The sequence below is a fragment of the Leopardus geoffroyi genome, chromosome C1, assembly GCF_018350155.1.
Source record: "Leopardus geoffroyi isolate Oge1 chromosome C1, O.geoffroyi_Oge1_pat1.0, whole genome shotgun sequence".
NCBI classification, from domain to species: Eukaryota; Metazoa; Chordata; class Mammalia; order Carnivora; family Felidae; genus Leopardus; species Leopardus geoffroyi.
The window spans coordinates 17,343,703-17,356,702 of NC_059328.1; the positions used below are offsets into that span (position 1 = coordinate 17,343,703).

The following is a 13,000-nucleotide window of genomic DNA, read 5'->3' on the forward strand; positions in this document are numbered from 1 at the left end:
AATAAGAGATAAAATGTCAACAACTTATAAATTTCAATCCCCACATCCCACAAAAACCCCACAAAAATCCTAACCCCGTTTCCCACTCCCCAAAAGGTTTAAGGTTTGGAAGTTAAATCTGATGCACACACTGTACTACAGATTAAGCATTAATATAACAAACTCTGATTTCTGTTAGAGTAGTAAGCATACACTGTATTCCCCAAGGATCAACCTTCAAATTATATGGACTGCTGTAGTCGTTGCTAACCACACAAGAGGTGGGAGAAAAAAAAAAGAAACCATTTTTATTAAATAATTCTTTCCACTCTCCAAAAGGTATCAAAGGCTTTTCCTCCTTAGCACCAAAGAGAAAATGAAATTGATTTGTTTATCTGAGCATCCACTTTGCTGCAATCAGAATGTGGAAAGGCATAATTTTCAACTCTTCTACAAATGCAAGTGCAGCTTGATTAATCAATTCTGAAAGTCATTTAAGGCAATCTTTTGTTCTTTTGATGTGTGTCAAGCTGAGGTTTAAAAGATGCTGTGGCATTCACAACACTGTCAATAATGACTATTTTTTTTCAAATGGCATTAAGGACTTTACTGTGGACTTACAAGTAAACTATACAGAAAATATATTGGCACTGCAATCTATACATATATTAACTGCACACAGAACAACTACTCAATTTATAATATAGTTTCTTAAGTCTGTTAAGTTTGTGTTGTGTTTCTCTCTATGTAAGAATATATTTCAGAATTGATCCAATGTAAAATGGAAATATTTGGCAGATTAAAACCCGAGTCCATATGAACTAACATCAAAAGTGACTCCATTTTGATAAAGCCAAAAAGAACGTTATTCCATACAATAAATATATTTTAAATAAATGTAATGCCATTTGTAAAATTACTTTAAGAAAATGTTGCCAAGATTTGTTTTAAAAGCTCAAAATGAGCATGCCTAAATAATTGGGAGTTTCCTTACTTCCATATTCCATACCACCACCCAAAGCCACAACTCAGGACACCCATCAATCCATTCTGTCAATCCAACCCTACACCCAAACCATCAGCCTCTTATCAATAACAAACACTCTACAAGAGAGCATCTCTGAGCAAATCACTGCCAATTCTCTATGGCAGAATGTCACAGCAAGTTCCTGAGGACTGATTTTCAAATGGAACCATCACCCAGGAGTCATTTTTAGAAAGTCATTTTAATGTCTAAAATTATCCTAAGCTTCTCAGATTTGAAAAAAAAAAAAAAATTTAAGGACAAAAAAACAGATATTTGTTACTAGAGTACTTAAGACACATTTGTCAGACAATTCAATTCTCTCTCCCAAATCTGGATAGGCACACAAAACACAGAGGAAGAAAGTTTCCATCTATGGCCCCAAAGGGGGAGGACACATTTATTTATGAACAACACTCCCTAAGGGTAAATATTTCTCTCCCTCTTTAAAACTTCAAACCACTTACAACCAACCATATTAAGATATTCATATTTGCTTAAGCACTTATCCATGGGACTTCTAGATTTTTTTTTAAAAGCAGCTGTTACAAACCAAACACTTCCAAATTACTGAGAGATGTGGATTTTTGTCTATTAGAAACTTAGACAGGCCACAAACTCTCAAGAAGTCTGACATTTATTATCGTTTCAGACAATACAGTCTCACCAGTCCTCTTATTATGCCACCTAATCAGACCTAAGCTGATTTAACAATCACTTTAAGAAGCTAAAAGTAGAAAAGTAAAAGCAAAATGATGACTGATTTAGATTAAGAAAATGTAAAATTTGGTATGCTGAAACATACATTTTAATTGGTGGTAAATCTAAGACAAATTGATGTACCGTTCTGAAACAACTAAGACTGCATATTCAACACTAAGAAGGCTTCAAAATAATGAAATAAGAATATCAAAGTCAAACCCAATATGCCCTCAATGAAGGGAAAGTAACAAACATTCAGCTCTACATAGATCAGAAACAATAAGTATTATTTAACCTTAAAAAAAAAAAAATCTATAAAATTCAAAGTGGTTTGCCCTCACTTTCATAACCAGTCAGAAACAAGAAATGCATATTATACCTGTCTGAAATATTTCATCAAGTCTTTCTGCCACCTTCTGTGGGAGGCCTGCCTCTATCAGTGTCTTGTAGTGTTCTGTGTGAGTTACACTGGAAGTATCCATTGGTTCTTCCTCTTCTTTTAACTGTACCGCATTACCATTCACCTGATTAGCCATTTTATTATGCTGCTGGAAAAAATTCAGGAGCTATATTACATTAAGCCAGAAATAACTAGTTTGTAGGACAATGCATGATTTATCTAAACTAATTTGTATACATGCTGCTAATAAACTCTATCAAAATAATAATATATGCCTCTTGTGATGTATCTGACCTAAATTTGCAATAATAATCCTGTAAAACCATAAAAAATGTACATGGAAGCATCAGATCTTTAAGGAACTTCATGTACACCAGGTTAAAAAAAGGCTTGAATTTACTAAAGGTAGAATTGCTGATTAACAAAAGCAGCTGTTGTGTCCTCACAAGCATATCAACAAATCACAAAATCCTAAAAAGCCCATCAGCTCTCAATTCTTATACAGTTTTAAAAGTTTGATTTAGAAACAATGAACACCCACAGACCACTTCATCAAAGTTTAGGGACTTTCAAATTATCCTAGTTCTGCTTCAAATCTAGGATAGGTGTGAAATAAATGCTCTGCTGTCTCTAGTTCAACATGCTGGTGGTTTGGGTTTTCTCCACCTCACTTAAAAAAGAAACAACACAACTTGACATTAATTTTTGTTCTAAAATTAATTTGCTATTTTCCCATTCACAGATTTAAAAGAAAAAATGACCAAGTTTAAAAGCTAAACGATTGTGTTAAGTCCACATAAAATAAAACATGAGCTATAATTGAGGTTGCTTCTTTAAAAAAAAAAAAAAATCATGAGTACGTATTGAATTTTTCATAGCAGTAAAATAAAGCTCCAAAAACATATTGAAGAATGGACAGCTAACTTCTTCCAAATAGTTTCAACAAACATTACCTAAATTAGGGTAAACTTAGGTCAGATGTCCCAGATTAACCTACCCAAATTATTTTTTTGTATGTTCAACCTGTATGTAATGCTGAAATGGACCAACTCCCTGAAGAGAGAGATTAGATAATAAAACCGTATAAGGCCAGTCTCTATACTGCCTCTAAAAGACAGGGAATTAAAGTGCACTGGTCTGTGGTGAATGTGATGAAGATAATAAGCAGCAGAATAAAGACATTGCAACAAATACTGAAATAAAGGACATGAAGGTGGATCTCAAGAAGAAGCCTACTTTTCTTGATGAACCTCAAGGTACCCTAGTTAGCTAGAAAGAAAATACAAGCTTCCTAAAAAGCACTAAAACCCGCGATAACCACACTTCCAAATTGCTATCAACCACTGTGCAAATGCAGCAGGTGCAGTTTTCTGACCTATAACAACTTCTTTTCATCTCCAAGTCCACAGATATTTAGTTGACATGAATGAAAAAGGGAGGAAGACCAAGGGGAAGGAGGTAATAGAGAACAGGAAGAGAGGAAAATGCAGAAAGGGTTATTCGGAAAATAAGATAAATATGACTTCTTATGATTACAAACGTTAAGACTTGATAGCCCACTCATGTCTATACAGACGCAGACTCTGGTTAAACTCTGGGTGGAGAAATGTTTCTCAAGGCAAGCCTCAAATTCTGATGAATTGGCAAAAACGAAAACATTCAAAACTGGCACGCTTTTGATCAAGAAACTACTTACAGTGTAAGATGAATACGTTTACTGATTAATACAACCTATTTCTATAAAGATGCACTCTAAAGTCCAAAATCTGCGAACATATAGTTCTGTTTGCCCACGTTCCCCCACCCCCAAATACAACCATTAAGATCATCAGAACTCAAAAGTTCTCAGTATCACAAGACCCTTACAGTATTGCACCTGGGAATTCTATTAGCCACAGAAAAGAAGCAAATTTTTAACAGGAAAGTTCAACGAACATCTGGTAAGGTGGTATTTTTTTTAAGTATGTGTAAAGCAAAAAGACAAGTTGTGTCATTAAGCACAAGATAGAAACATTTATGACCATCATTTCATTGCAAAGGCTCTCCTACAAGTTGATTCTGAAATTGGTTGGAATTTTCAAAAAGTTTGTAAACTTTAGCAACAAAAAAAGTAAAATAATTAGATTCCAGAAAATAAAACCTTTCGGACCAAGGAAAAAACCTCTCTCAAGCCAAATACAATGTGCTCATTTAAAAAAAAAAGTCTTTTATGTCATAGGAGATCGTTTAAAACTCTTGTGTCAATTCAACACAATGCCACACAGCCAAACCATATTTCTGGATGCAGCAAATGTACTGTGACTAGAGTCATTTGATAAGCATTTTTGCAAAAAGGAAACATTTAAATAAGATTTTAAAGGGCTGCTGGGAGATTTGGGAAGTCAGCACTAGCCCCTCCCTGACTTTTTCTGAACATCTCTGCGCAAATTCTTCATATTAAGAGACGGGCTTTAAAAGGACCAAAGAAATGAAAACTAACGGTTATCTCACGGGCTAGGAGTGTCAAGCCCTTATCCTACGACTGACTCACGAGACATAAATTCAGCCTCTTGAGGGACAGCAAAAATCTCAAACAGGTCAGTGTGAAAGGACCGAACCTTTCAAGAACCCCTTGGCTTTAAGTTTCATCTTGTGGCAACACGGTTACTGCCGCCTAAGAAAAAGAATCGCCCTTCCAATTTGGTGCGCCTGTGACAGTCTCAGAATCGTGCCTCTCAGACGCCGCTCGAAGCCTAAGTTTCGTGGCCTCTAGTAGTCATTTTTTCCTTCAAATCTCGGCTCGCAGCATGCAGCGTGGGGGAGGGGAGGAAGGCTTCCTACACACATCGGCCCCTGGGCTCCAGCTCGCACAAAAGTTTTCTCCCGGCTCAGGTAACCCCGGGTTTGCATCCCGCCCCCTGCCCACCCCACCCCCTCAGGCCCGTCCCGATCGGTAACACATCCCACTCGTGGCTAGGCCGGCCGAGACGAGAGCGAAGCGGCTCCGGAGGGGGGGGAGACGAAGGGGCCGCGGGCGCCTTAGGCCGCCCGGCCGGCCGCGTGGAGCGGCCGGCGGAGGCGGGAAAAACACGGCCGTCCCCAGCAGGCCGCGCGGAGAGCACCCGGCGGCGCGGACCGCGGGCCGAGGGTTGGAGGGGCGGGGGGAGGATGCGCAAGGGCGAGGAGGCGCCTCGGCGGGGCTAGGCCCTCCGCGGCGCGGCCGGACGAGGCCGAAGCCGCAGCCGCCCCCAGCCCATCCCCACCCCCACCCCGGGGCCTCGGTGCGAAAACGAAACTGGGGCCGAGGCGCCAAGCCCGGGATGGGCCCCGTCGGGTCGGATCGGGGCTCCCGGCCCCTCCCCCCACGGGCCGGCGCGAGACTCACCAGGGCAGAGCTGGGGCCGCCGGCCGGGCCCGTGAGAATCAGCGCGAGGCGCTTTGAAAACGACTAGAAATGGCGCGCGCGCCACCCCCTCCCCCCCTCATGGACAGAGACGCGATCCCGGCAGCACGCGGGGTTTCCCGGAACTGCTTCCAGGGACTCCGAGTGGCCGGGCAATCATTTCGCGCGGCGGCCTGAAAGGCAGCCCAGGCGCCCAATAGTAGCGAGAAGCAGCGGCTCACGCAGGGGGACAAGGGAGCCAATCGATGAAGCCATCGGCTGAGCCAATGAGCGAAGTCAGCGCCGCCGGCTAGGGCGCCTCCGGGGCGGGGGCAGGAACACAAAGGGGTCTGTGGTGAAGCCCCGGGTAGGGGCGAGGCTGCGGGGCACCAGGCCCTGAGAAGCCGGGGTTTTTCCTTCCTCGTCCGCCGCCGGAGCGAGACCGAAAAGCTAGGCCTCAGGCCGCGTGGCCGCCTCCGGAACCCCGCCCCCTGCTGTCCCCGCGGGCCTCGCTCCGCCGCGACCCTCCCGTCCCTTCGCCCGCGCCGAGGCGTCCCTAATCCCTCTCGCGCCGCCGGCGTTCGCCCCAGACACGCCCACCGCCACGCGGTCGGGCCTCCCTCTGGGTCATCTTTTGGGCGATGGTTGGAACGCGGTTTAAGAATGATTTGGCCGGCCGTCTGGCTGTAGAGTTTCACGTAGAAAACCATCCCTCGGATCGGAAAACTGCCCCCTGGCTCCCTTCCACACGTCATTGGGTCAGCTCAGAATGTGAGGGAAATCGCCAAAGTTGGCATGACCCAAGAGCAGTGTCAACTCACACGTGCTGGAACAGGGACCTTTTTTCCCACAGGGTTTGAAGCTCATTTTTTATGAAGTAGTAAGGCAGACATACGCATGCGTGAAGCCAAAAGAGCTGTGCGGGGGAAAAGAGCTAAATCCCAAAGGAAGCAAATTCCTGTTATCCCTAAGCCTATTTCTTACCCTCCGCCCTTACCGGTTTGTTCCCTATCCTCGCCTTAGTCCAATCCAAAGCCTGTCTCCTCCCACAACCTTCCCAGCTCTTCCCTATCCCAACATCCAATACCCTACTCCTCTTAGGGACTGGAGAAGGTCAAGCAGTGGTCTGCAGGATTTCCAGATACACTAGAGGATCAATTAAGTTTCTCAGAACCGACCAGCCCCAAATTAATTATTAAAAACCTATTATGTGGGGGCGCCTGGGTGATCTAAGCGTCTCTTTAAAGGTTTATTTATTTATTTACTGGGGAGCGGGGAGGGGGAGAGATCTGGAGACAACAGAATCAGAAGCAGGCTGCAGGCTCTGTTCTGTCAGCAAAGAGCCCCGTGTGGGGCTCCAACTCACCAAATGTGAGATCATGACCTGAGCAGAAGTCAGACCCTTAAGGACTGAGCTACCCAGGCGCCCCTAAGTGTCTGACTCTTGACTGCGCCTCAGGTCGTGATCTCACCCTTCGTTAGTTCTAGTCAGGCCTCCATCTCTGGAGCAGACAGTTGGAGCCTGCTTGGGATTCTCTCTCTGCCCCTCCTGTGTTCACCTTCTCTCTCTCTCTCTCTTTCTCTCTAAATAAATAAACTTTAAAATTAAAAAATAAAAAACCTATGCCCAGTACCAAGCTAAATGTCTCAGTGGATCCAAGTTTTGGATTAGTGAAACTTACACAAATGCTGGGATCTTTGTGAGAAGTAACATAAAATGATAAAAAAAAAAAAAAACACATTGAAAAACACAATCTTGGAAGGGCATGGTAAAAGTGAGGGACCTCAAAGTTTAAACTTATTTAACCTCTTTCTAGCTCAAGGGTTCTTAACCTTTTTAGTGTCCTTTGACAGTCCAATGAGAACTATGGATCTCTTCTAGATTTAAAAATAAAATACATAGCATTACAAAAGAAACTTTATATTGAAACACAATTACATTAATATATTTTAAGAACAAACTTGTGATACAGTAGTCTTTACTAACATGAAATATCAAGATCTTGCAGTAGATCAAATAACTACTGAAATTTTTTTTTAACTTTTTATGTATTTTTTAATGTTTATTTATTTTTGAGAAAGCGAGAGAGCACGAGCAGGGGAGGGGCAGAGAGAGAGGGAGACACAGAATCCGTGGCAAGCTCCAGGCTCTGGACTGTCAGCACAGAGCCCGACGCAGGGCTCAAACTCACTAACTGTGAGATCGTGACCTGAGCCGAAGTTGGATGTGCAACCACTGAGCCACCCACACACCCCTTATTTTTTAACTTTTCTAAAGTATTTCTTTTTTTTCTTCTTTTTTTCATGTTTATTTATTTTTGAGACAGAGACAGAGTGTGAGCGGGGGAGGACAGAGAGAGTAGGAGACACAGAATCTGAAGCTCATTCCAGGCTCTGAGCTGTCAGTACAGAGCCCGACACAGGACTCGAACTCACAAACCATGAGATCATGACCTGAGCCGAAGTCGGACACTTAACCGACTGAACCACCCAGGCACCCCTCTTTTTCCCTTCTCTTTAAGTTTTTTATTTTGAGAGAGAGGGAGAGAGGGAGAGAGAATCTCAAGCAGGCTCTGTGCTGAGAGCACAGAGTGGGACTAAGACCCGATCTCACTGATCACCACAAGATCACATAACCTGAGCCCAAACCAAGAGTCAGACGCTTAACCACCTGAGCCACCCAGGCGCTCTAACTACTGAAATTTTAAAGTAGTCATGAGAAGGTATTCAAGAAGTCCATGATAACTATAATGTGATATGAAAATGTCTGTGATTTCTACTGGTGACAGAGTGAAAGATGCTAATTCTACTGTGGTTTGTTGCCCGTATTCACGATGGTGGAAAATGCGAAGTTTTAGTTGGACGTTGCTGAAAAGAAAGATAAGATTTCTTTCTGTCCAAGATGAAGGACCATCTGCTTCCATCCAGAGACTCCTTTAGCTCCACTGACCACAGGATAAGAATCCCTGGGCTGAATACTGCAATTAAAGTGATTCCATCACCTGATATTTTCTGGAATAACATTTCAAGTATTTTGGCCATATGTCCTCATAACTATACTCCACCTTTTCAGACCATGTATCTTGATTTTTTAGTTTGGAAAATATGGTCATTGGAGTTTTGAATTTCAAAAAAAAATGTGTGTGTGTGTGTGTGTGTCTGTGAATTTGATATTCCACAAATACATATTGTATGCCCTCTGCACACAAATCACTGTGTTAAAAGTGGGGAATGTGGGGGTGCCTGGGTGACTCAATTGGTTAAGTGTCCGACTTGGGCTGTGTGCTGACATCTCAGAGCCTGGAGCCTGCTTCAGATTCTGTGTCTCCCTCTCTCTGTCCCTCCCTCCCCTGCTTGCACTCTCTCCCTCTCAGAAATAAAGAAATATTAAAAAAAAAAAAAAAGTAGGGAATATAAAATGAATGAAACACAATCTCTATCCCCTAAGAGCTTACAAAGCAGGCAAAGCTGACAAAGCAGGCCAGATATATAAATAAACATAATAAAAGTGAGCGGTTAAGGAGCACACCAGCTGTATCCCTAATCTTTTGAGATTAGGTAACAGTGCAGCCACGCTGTTTTACAACCCTTACCTGTCACAGACCAGATGTGTGGTCTGAGCTGATATGTTAACGAACGTGCTTTTGCTTCTCAAAACAATTACAGGGTATCAGAATATTCAAATTGAAGCTTTGACTTTTACTACTTACAAAGTAAAGTTAACAGAGAATGTTTAAAATGAACAACCCTCCTTGGGGTGCCTGGGTGCCTCAGTCAGTTAAGTGTCCGACTTCGGCTCAGGTCATGACCTCGCGGTTTGTGGGTTTGAGCCCCGCGTGGGGCTGTGTTGTGACAGCTCAGAGCCTGGAACCTGCTTCGGATTCTGGGTCTCCCTCTCTCTCTGCCCCTCCCCTGCTCGTGCTCTCTCTCTCTCTCAAAAATAAATAAACATTAAAAAAAATGTTTTTTTTTAATGTATCAACCCTTCTTACTGGAACCTTAGATCAATCATCATGCTTCTCCCTTTTATCCTTCAGGGATTACATCAATCTAGCTTCTTCGAAGTGCCTTCACTTGCCACTAACAAGGACGAGCTATCCCAGGCACAGTTCAAAGGCACAGGCAGGGGAAAGGAAAAAGAAACAATATAGAAAGTAAGAAAGAGGAGAGGAAAAATAGGAAACCAATACCACGTGTAGCCTGTTGTGGAAAGGATATCAGCAAACAATCCCTGCTGACATTAGGTGCCAGGAGTCCTCTACCCAGCATTACCTGAAAACCTCAAACTTCATTTTCTTCATCAAACTTTCTTTTTTTTTTTTAATTATTTTAAGGAGCTTTCCGAAACTGTTACAATCAAGCTGACCAGAACTGAAGGCTGTTTTTCATTTATACTTCCTAGGATTGTGCTTCTTTTAAGAAATAATATGCAATGTGGCTGACTTGAAAACAGCTTGTAGTCAATTCACCCCAAGACCTTCTTGTATGCCTCCTTTATCATTTCTGTCGCATATTTTTTCTTTTGAAGATTATCCTTGCCCTGGCCTGTTGAATTCTCTCCTAATTCTCAAATTCGTCAAAGCTACTTTATTAATGTTTTTATTTATTTTTGAAGGAGAGAGAGAGAGAGAGCATGAGTGGGGGAGGAACAGAGAGAGAGGGAGACACGGAATCCGAAGCAGGCTCAGGCTCTAAGCTGTCAGCACAGAGCCCGATGCGGGGCTCAAACCCACAAACTGAGATCATGACCTGAGCTGAAGTCAGGCGCTTAACCAACTGAGCCACCCCCGTCAAAGCCACTTTAAGATGGAAAGTGTATCTCCACCTTAGCTGCAAGACATTTTAAACAATAATCACTCCTACTGCAAGTTAAGCTTCTGCTATGTATTGGGTGTTCGCACATGCTACTGATGTTCCTTATATGAAACCTTTAAGAGTAGTATTTTCCTATTTTATGGAGAAAACAAGTCTCAGAAAGGTTAAAACATTTGCGCAAAGCCACACCACTGAAACTCAGTGAGGCCCAGCTCTGTGTGAGTCTAAAGCTACTTCACCAAGCTACTTTTCAGTTAAAGTCTCAGCACTGACAGTCTTCGCTTGCAGAGGGTACCTATTTTTACCAGCCAAAACATCATCACTGTCAATCTGATAAGCTAGAGGATACTATTCAGAGTCCGAAGCAAACTGTGATATGGGATAATGGCAACATTTTCCTTACATGGTTTGCAAATTGGCTTCCCAAAGCAATTGGAGCTTGTTCTGAGAAATGACGGTATCTAAGAACAAACGTGTGTCCTCAAAAGGTCTCAACATTGGGAAGCAACAGTTCTCTGGGTAGGTTTGTTAGAAAAGAAAATGACTCATGAAGGGGCGCCTGGGTGGCTCAGTCGGTTAAGCGGCCGACTTCAGCTCGGGTCATGATCTTGCGGCCCTTGAGTTCAAGCCCCGCGTCGGGCTCTGTGCTGACAGCCCAGACCCTGGAGCCTGTTTCAGATTCTGTGTCTCCCTCTCTCTGACCCTCCCCCGTTCATGCTCTGTCTCTCTCTGTCTCAAAAATAAATAAACGTTAAAAAAAATTTTTTTTTAAAAAGAAACTGACTCATGAAGACTAAACCTATATGGATTTCATAATACTTATTAACATGTGTTAAGCACATAACCACGTTGTCTCATTTAATGCTCATTTAATGCTCGAAGTATGTGAGGCAAGTACAAAAATGTATCAACTCCCTTTTGCCGATGAAAAAACTAAGGCCCACAGGGCGCCTGCATGTCTCAGTTAAGCCTCTGACTCTTGATATTGGCTCAGGTTGTGGTGGTTTCAAGCTCCATGTCAGACTCCGCTCTGCCAGTATGGAGCCTGATTGGGATTCTCTCTCTCCGTCTCTCTCTGCCCCTCGCTTTCTCTCTCAAAATAAATAAACTTAAAAAAAAAAAAGGGGGGGTGCCTGGGTGGCTCAATCGGTTAAGTATCCAACTTCAGCTCAGGTCATGATCTCTCTGTTCATGAGTTCAAGTCCTGTGTCAGGCTCTGTACTGACAGCTCAGAACCTGGAGCTTGCTTCAGATTCTGTGTCTCCCTCTCTCTCCCCCTCTCCTAATTATCCTCTCTCTCTCAAAAATAGATAAAAACAAACAAAAAAATTAAAAAAAAAACAAATTAAAAGAAAAAAAGAAAAGGAAACTAAGGCCCGAGCTATAGCTGAGACTCAAACTCTGGTGTAACTCCAGATTCTAGTCTCTTAATCATTATGCTACACAGCCAGAAGAGATGAATCAAAACCAATAAAGTTAAACCTCCCTCTTTTTAAGACTTCATATTACCCGGGCATCTGGGTGGCTCAGTTGGTTAAGCAACTGACTTCAGCTCGAGTCAGGATCTCGTGGTTTGTGAGTTGGAGCCCTGCATTGGGCTCTGTGCTTAAAGCTCAGAGCCTGGGGCCTGCTTTGGATTCTGTGTCTTCCTCTCTCTCTGTCCCTCCCCGGCTGCCCCTCCCCTGCTACTCCCCCTCTCAAAAATAAATAAACATTTAAAAAAAAAAAAGACTTCATATTCCCAAAGCTTATGTTGGAAGTCTCTGATTTTGAAGTTCTTTTTGTCCTGATCACTTTTTCTCACGAGTTCTCTGTTCTCCTTGAGTTCTGTTGAGGGAATACGGAAAAAGCGAGAAAAGTGAGCTCTCCTTTCTAACCTTCCATTACTCCACACTCAAGAAAGGCAAGAATTGGGGCGCCTGGGTGGCTCAGTCGGTTAAGCGTCCGACTTCGGCTCAGGTCGTGATCTCACAGTTCGTGAGTTCGAGCCCCACGTCGGGCTCTGTGCTGACAGCTCAGAGCCTGGAGCCTACTTCGGATTCTGTGTCTCCCTCTCTCTGCCCCTTCCCCACTCATGCTCTGTCTCTCTCTGTCTCTCAAAAATGAATAAACGTTAAAAAAGATTTAAAAAAAAAAAAGAAAGGCAAGAATCAACTTTCAAGTCTAATTAGGATTGTTAGACCCAGTTTAAGAGCGACGAACACGTGGTCTCATGGAAGAATTTGACATACTTGGCAACAAGATTCCCTGGCAACCCACCACGAGAACCTTGATCCATCTATCCATTGACACTGAACTCTGCAGCCATTTAAAGAGAGAGGCACAGGCGGTGGCGACACCTGCTATCTAAATTCCAGAAATCAAATTCCAGGAGACTATTGAACATAACATTTGGTCCATTGAATTCTAGTTATTTTAAGGCTTCCCTTAAAGGGAAGAAGAGCTATAGTCTGCAAATCGTTCACGGAAGTGTTACTGTAAGCTCTTAACCCAAATCCAGGAGAATTTTAAGATATTCTTACCCATATTCAAGTACACAAGTTAAATAGATGGTTACCCAAATCAGATTCAACAGGGACTGTGAATCCTGCTCCTTCAGTTAAACTTACCTATGACTTGATTTTAAAATTCAATAAGACAGTAAGAATTGATTATAAATAGACTATGTGTATGTAACTAAATTCTCATTACCCTTAAATTGAAATATCCTTTAGAAGGA

At 42.8% G+C, this 13,000-nt stretch overlaps 1 protein-coding gene across 6 annotated transcripts in view; it reads right to left on the bottom strand.

Moving 5' to 3' along the window:
- HNRNPR (heterogeneous nuclear ribonucleoprotein R) overlaps nucleotides 1-5,604 on the bottom strand; it is a 32,126-nt gene extending 26,522 nt beyond the window's left edge. For 2 of the 6 annotated variants that reach the window (XM_045476097.1, XM_045476095.1), the window contains exons 1-2: nucleotides 5,470-5,604; nucleotides 2,085-2,250 (exon numbers count right to left, since the gene is read on the bottom strand). In XM_045476097.1, the coding sequence (XP_045332053.1) occupies nucleotides 2,085-2,241 (157 nt within the window). In that variant the 5' untranslated portion in view covers nucleotides 2,242-2,250; nucleotides 5,470-5,604. Of the gene's footprint in view, nucleotides 1-2,084; nucleotides 2,254-5,469 lie in introns of all 6 variants that reach the window. The other 4 variants (XM_045476096.1, XM_045476094.1, XM_045476099.1 and 1 more) reach the window with 3 other exon arrangements.
- Nucleotides 5,605-13,000: the final 7,396 nt, after the last annotated feature.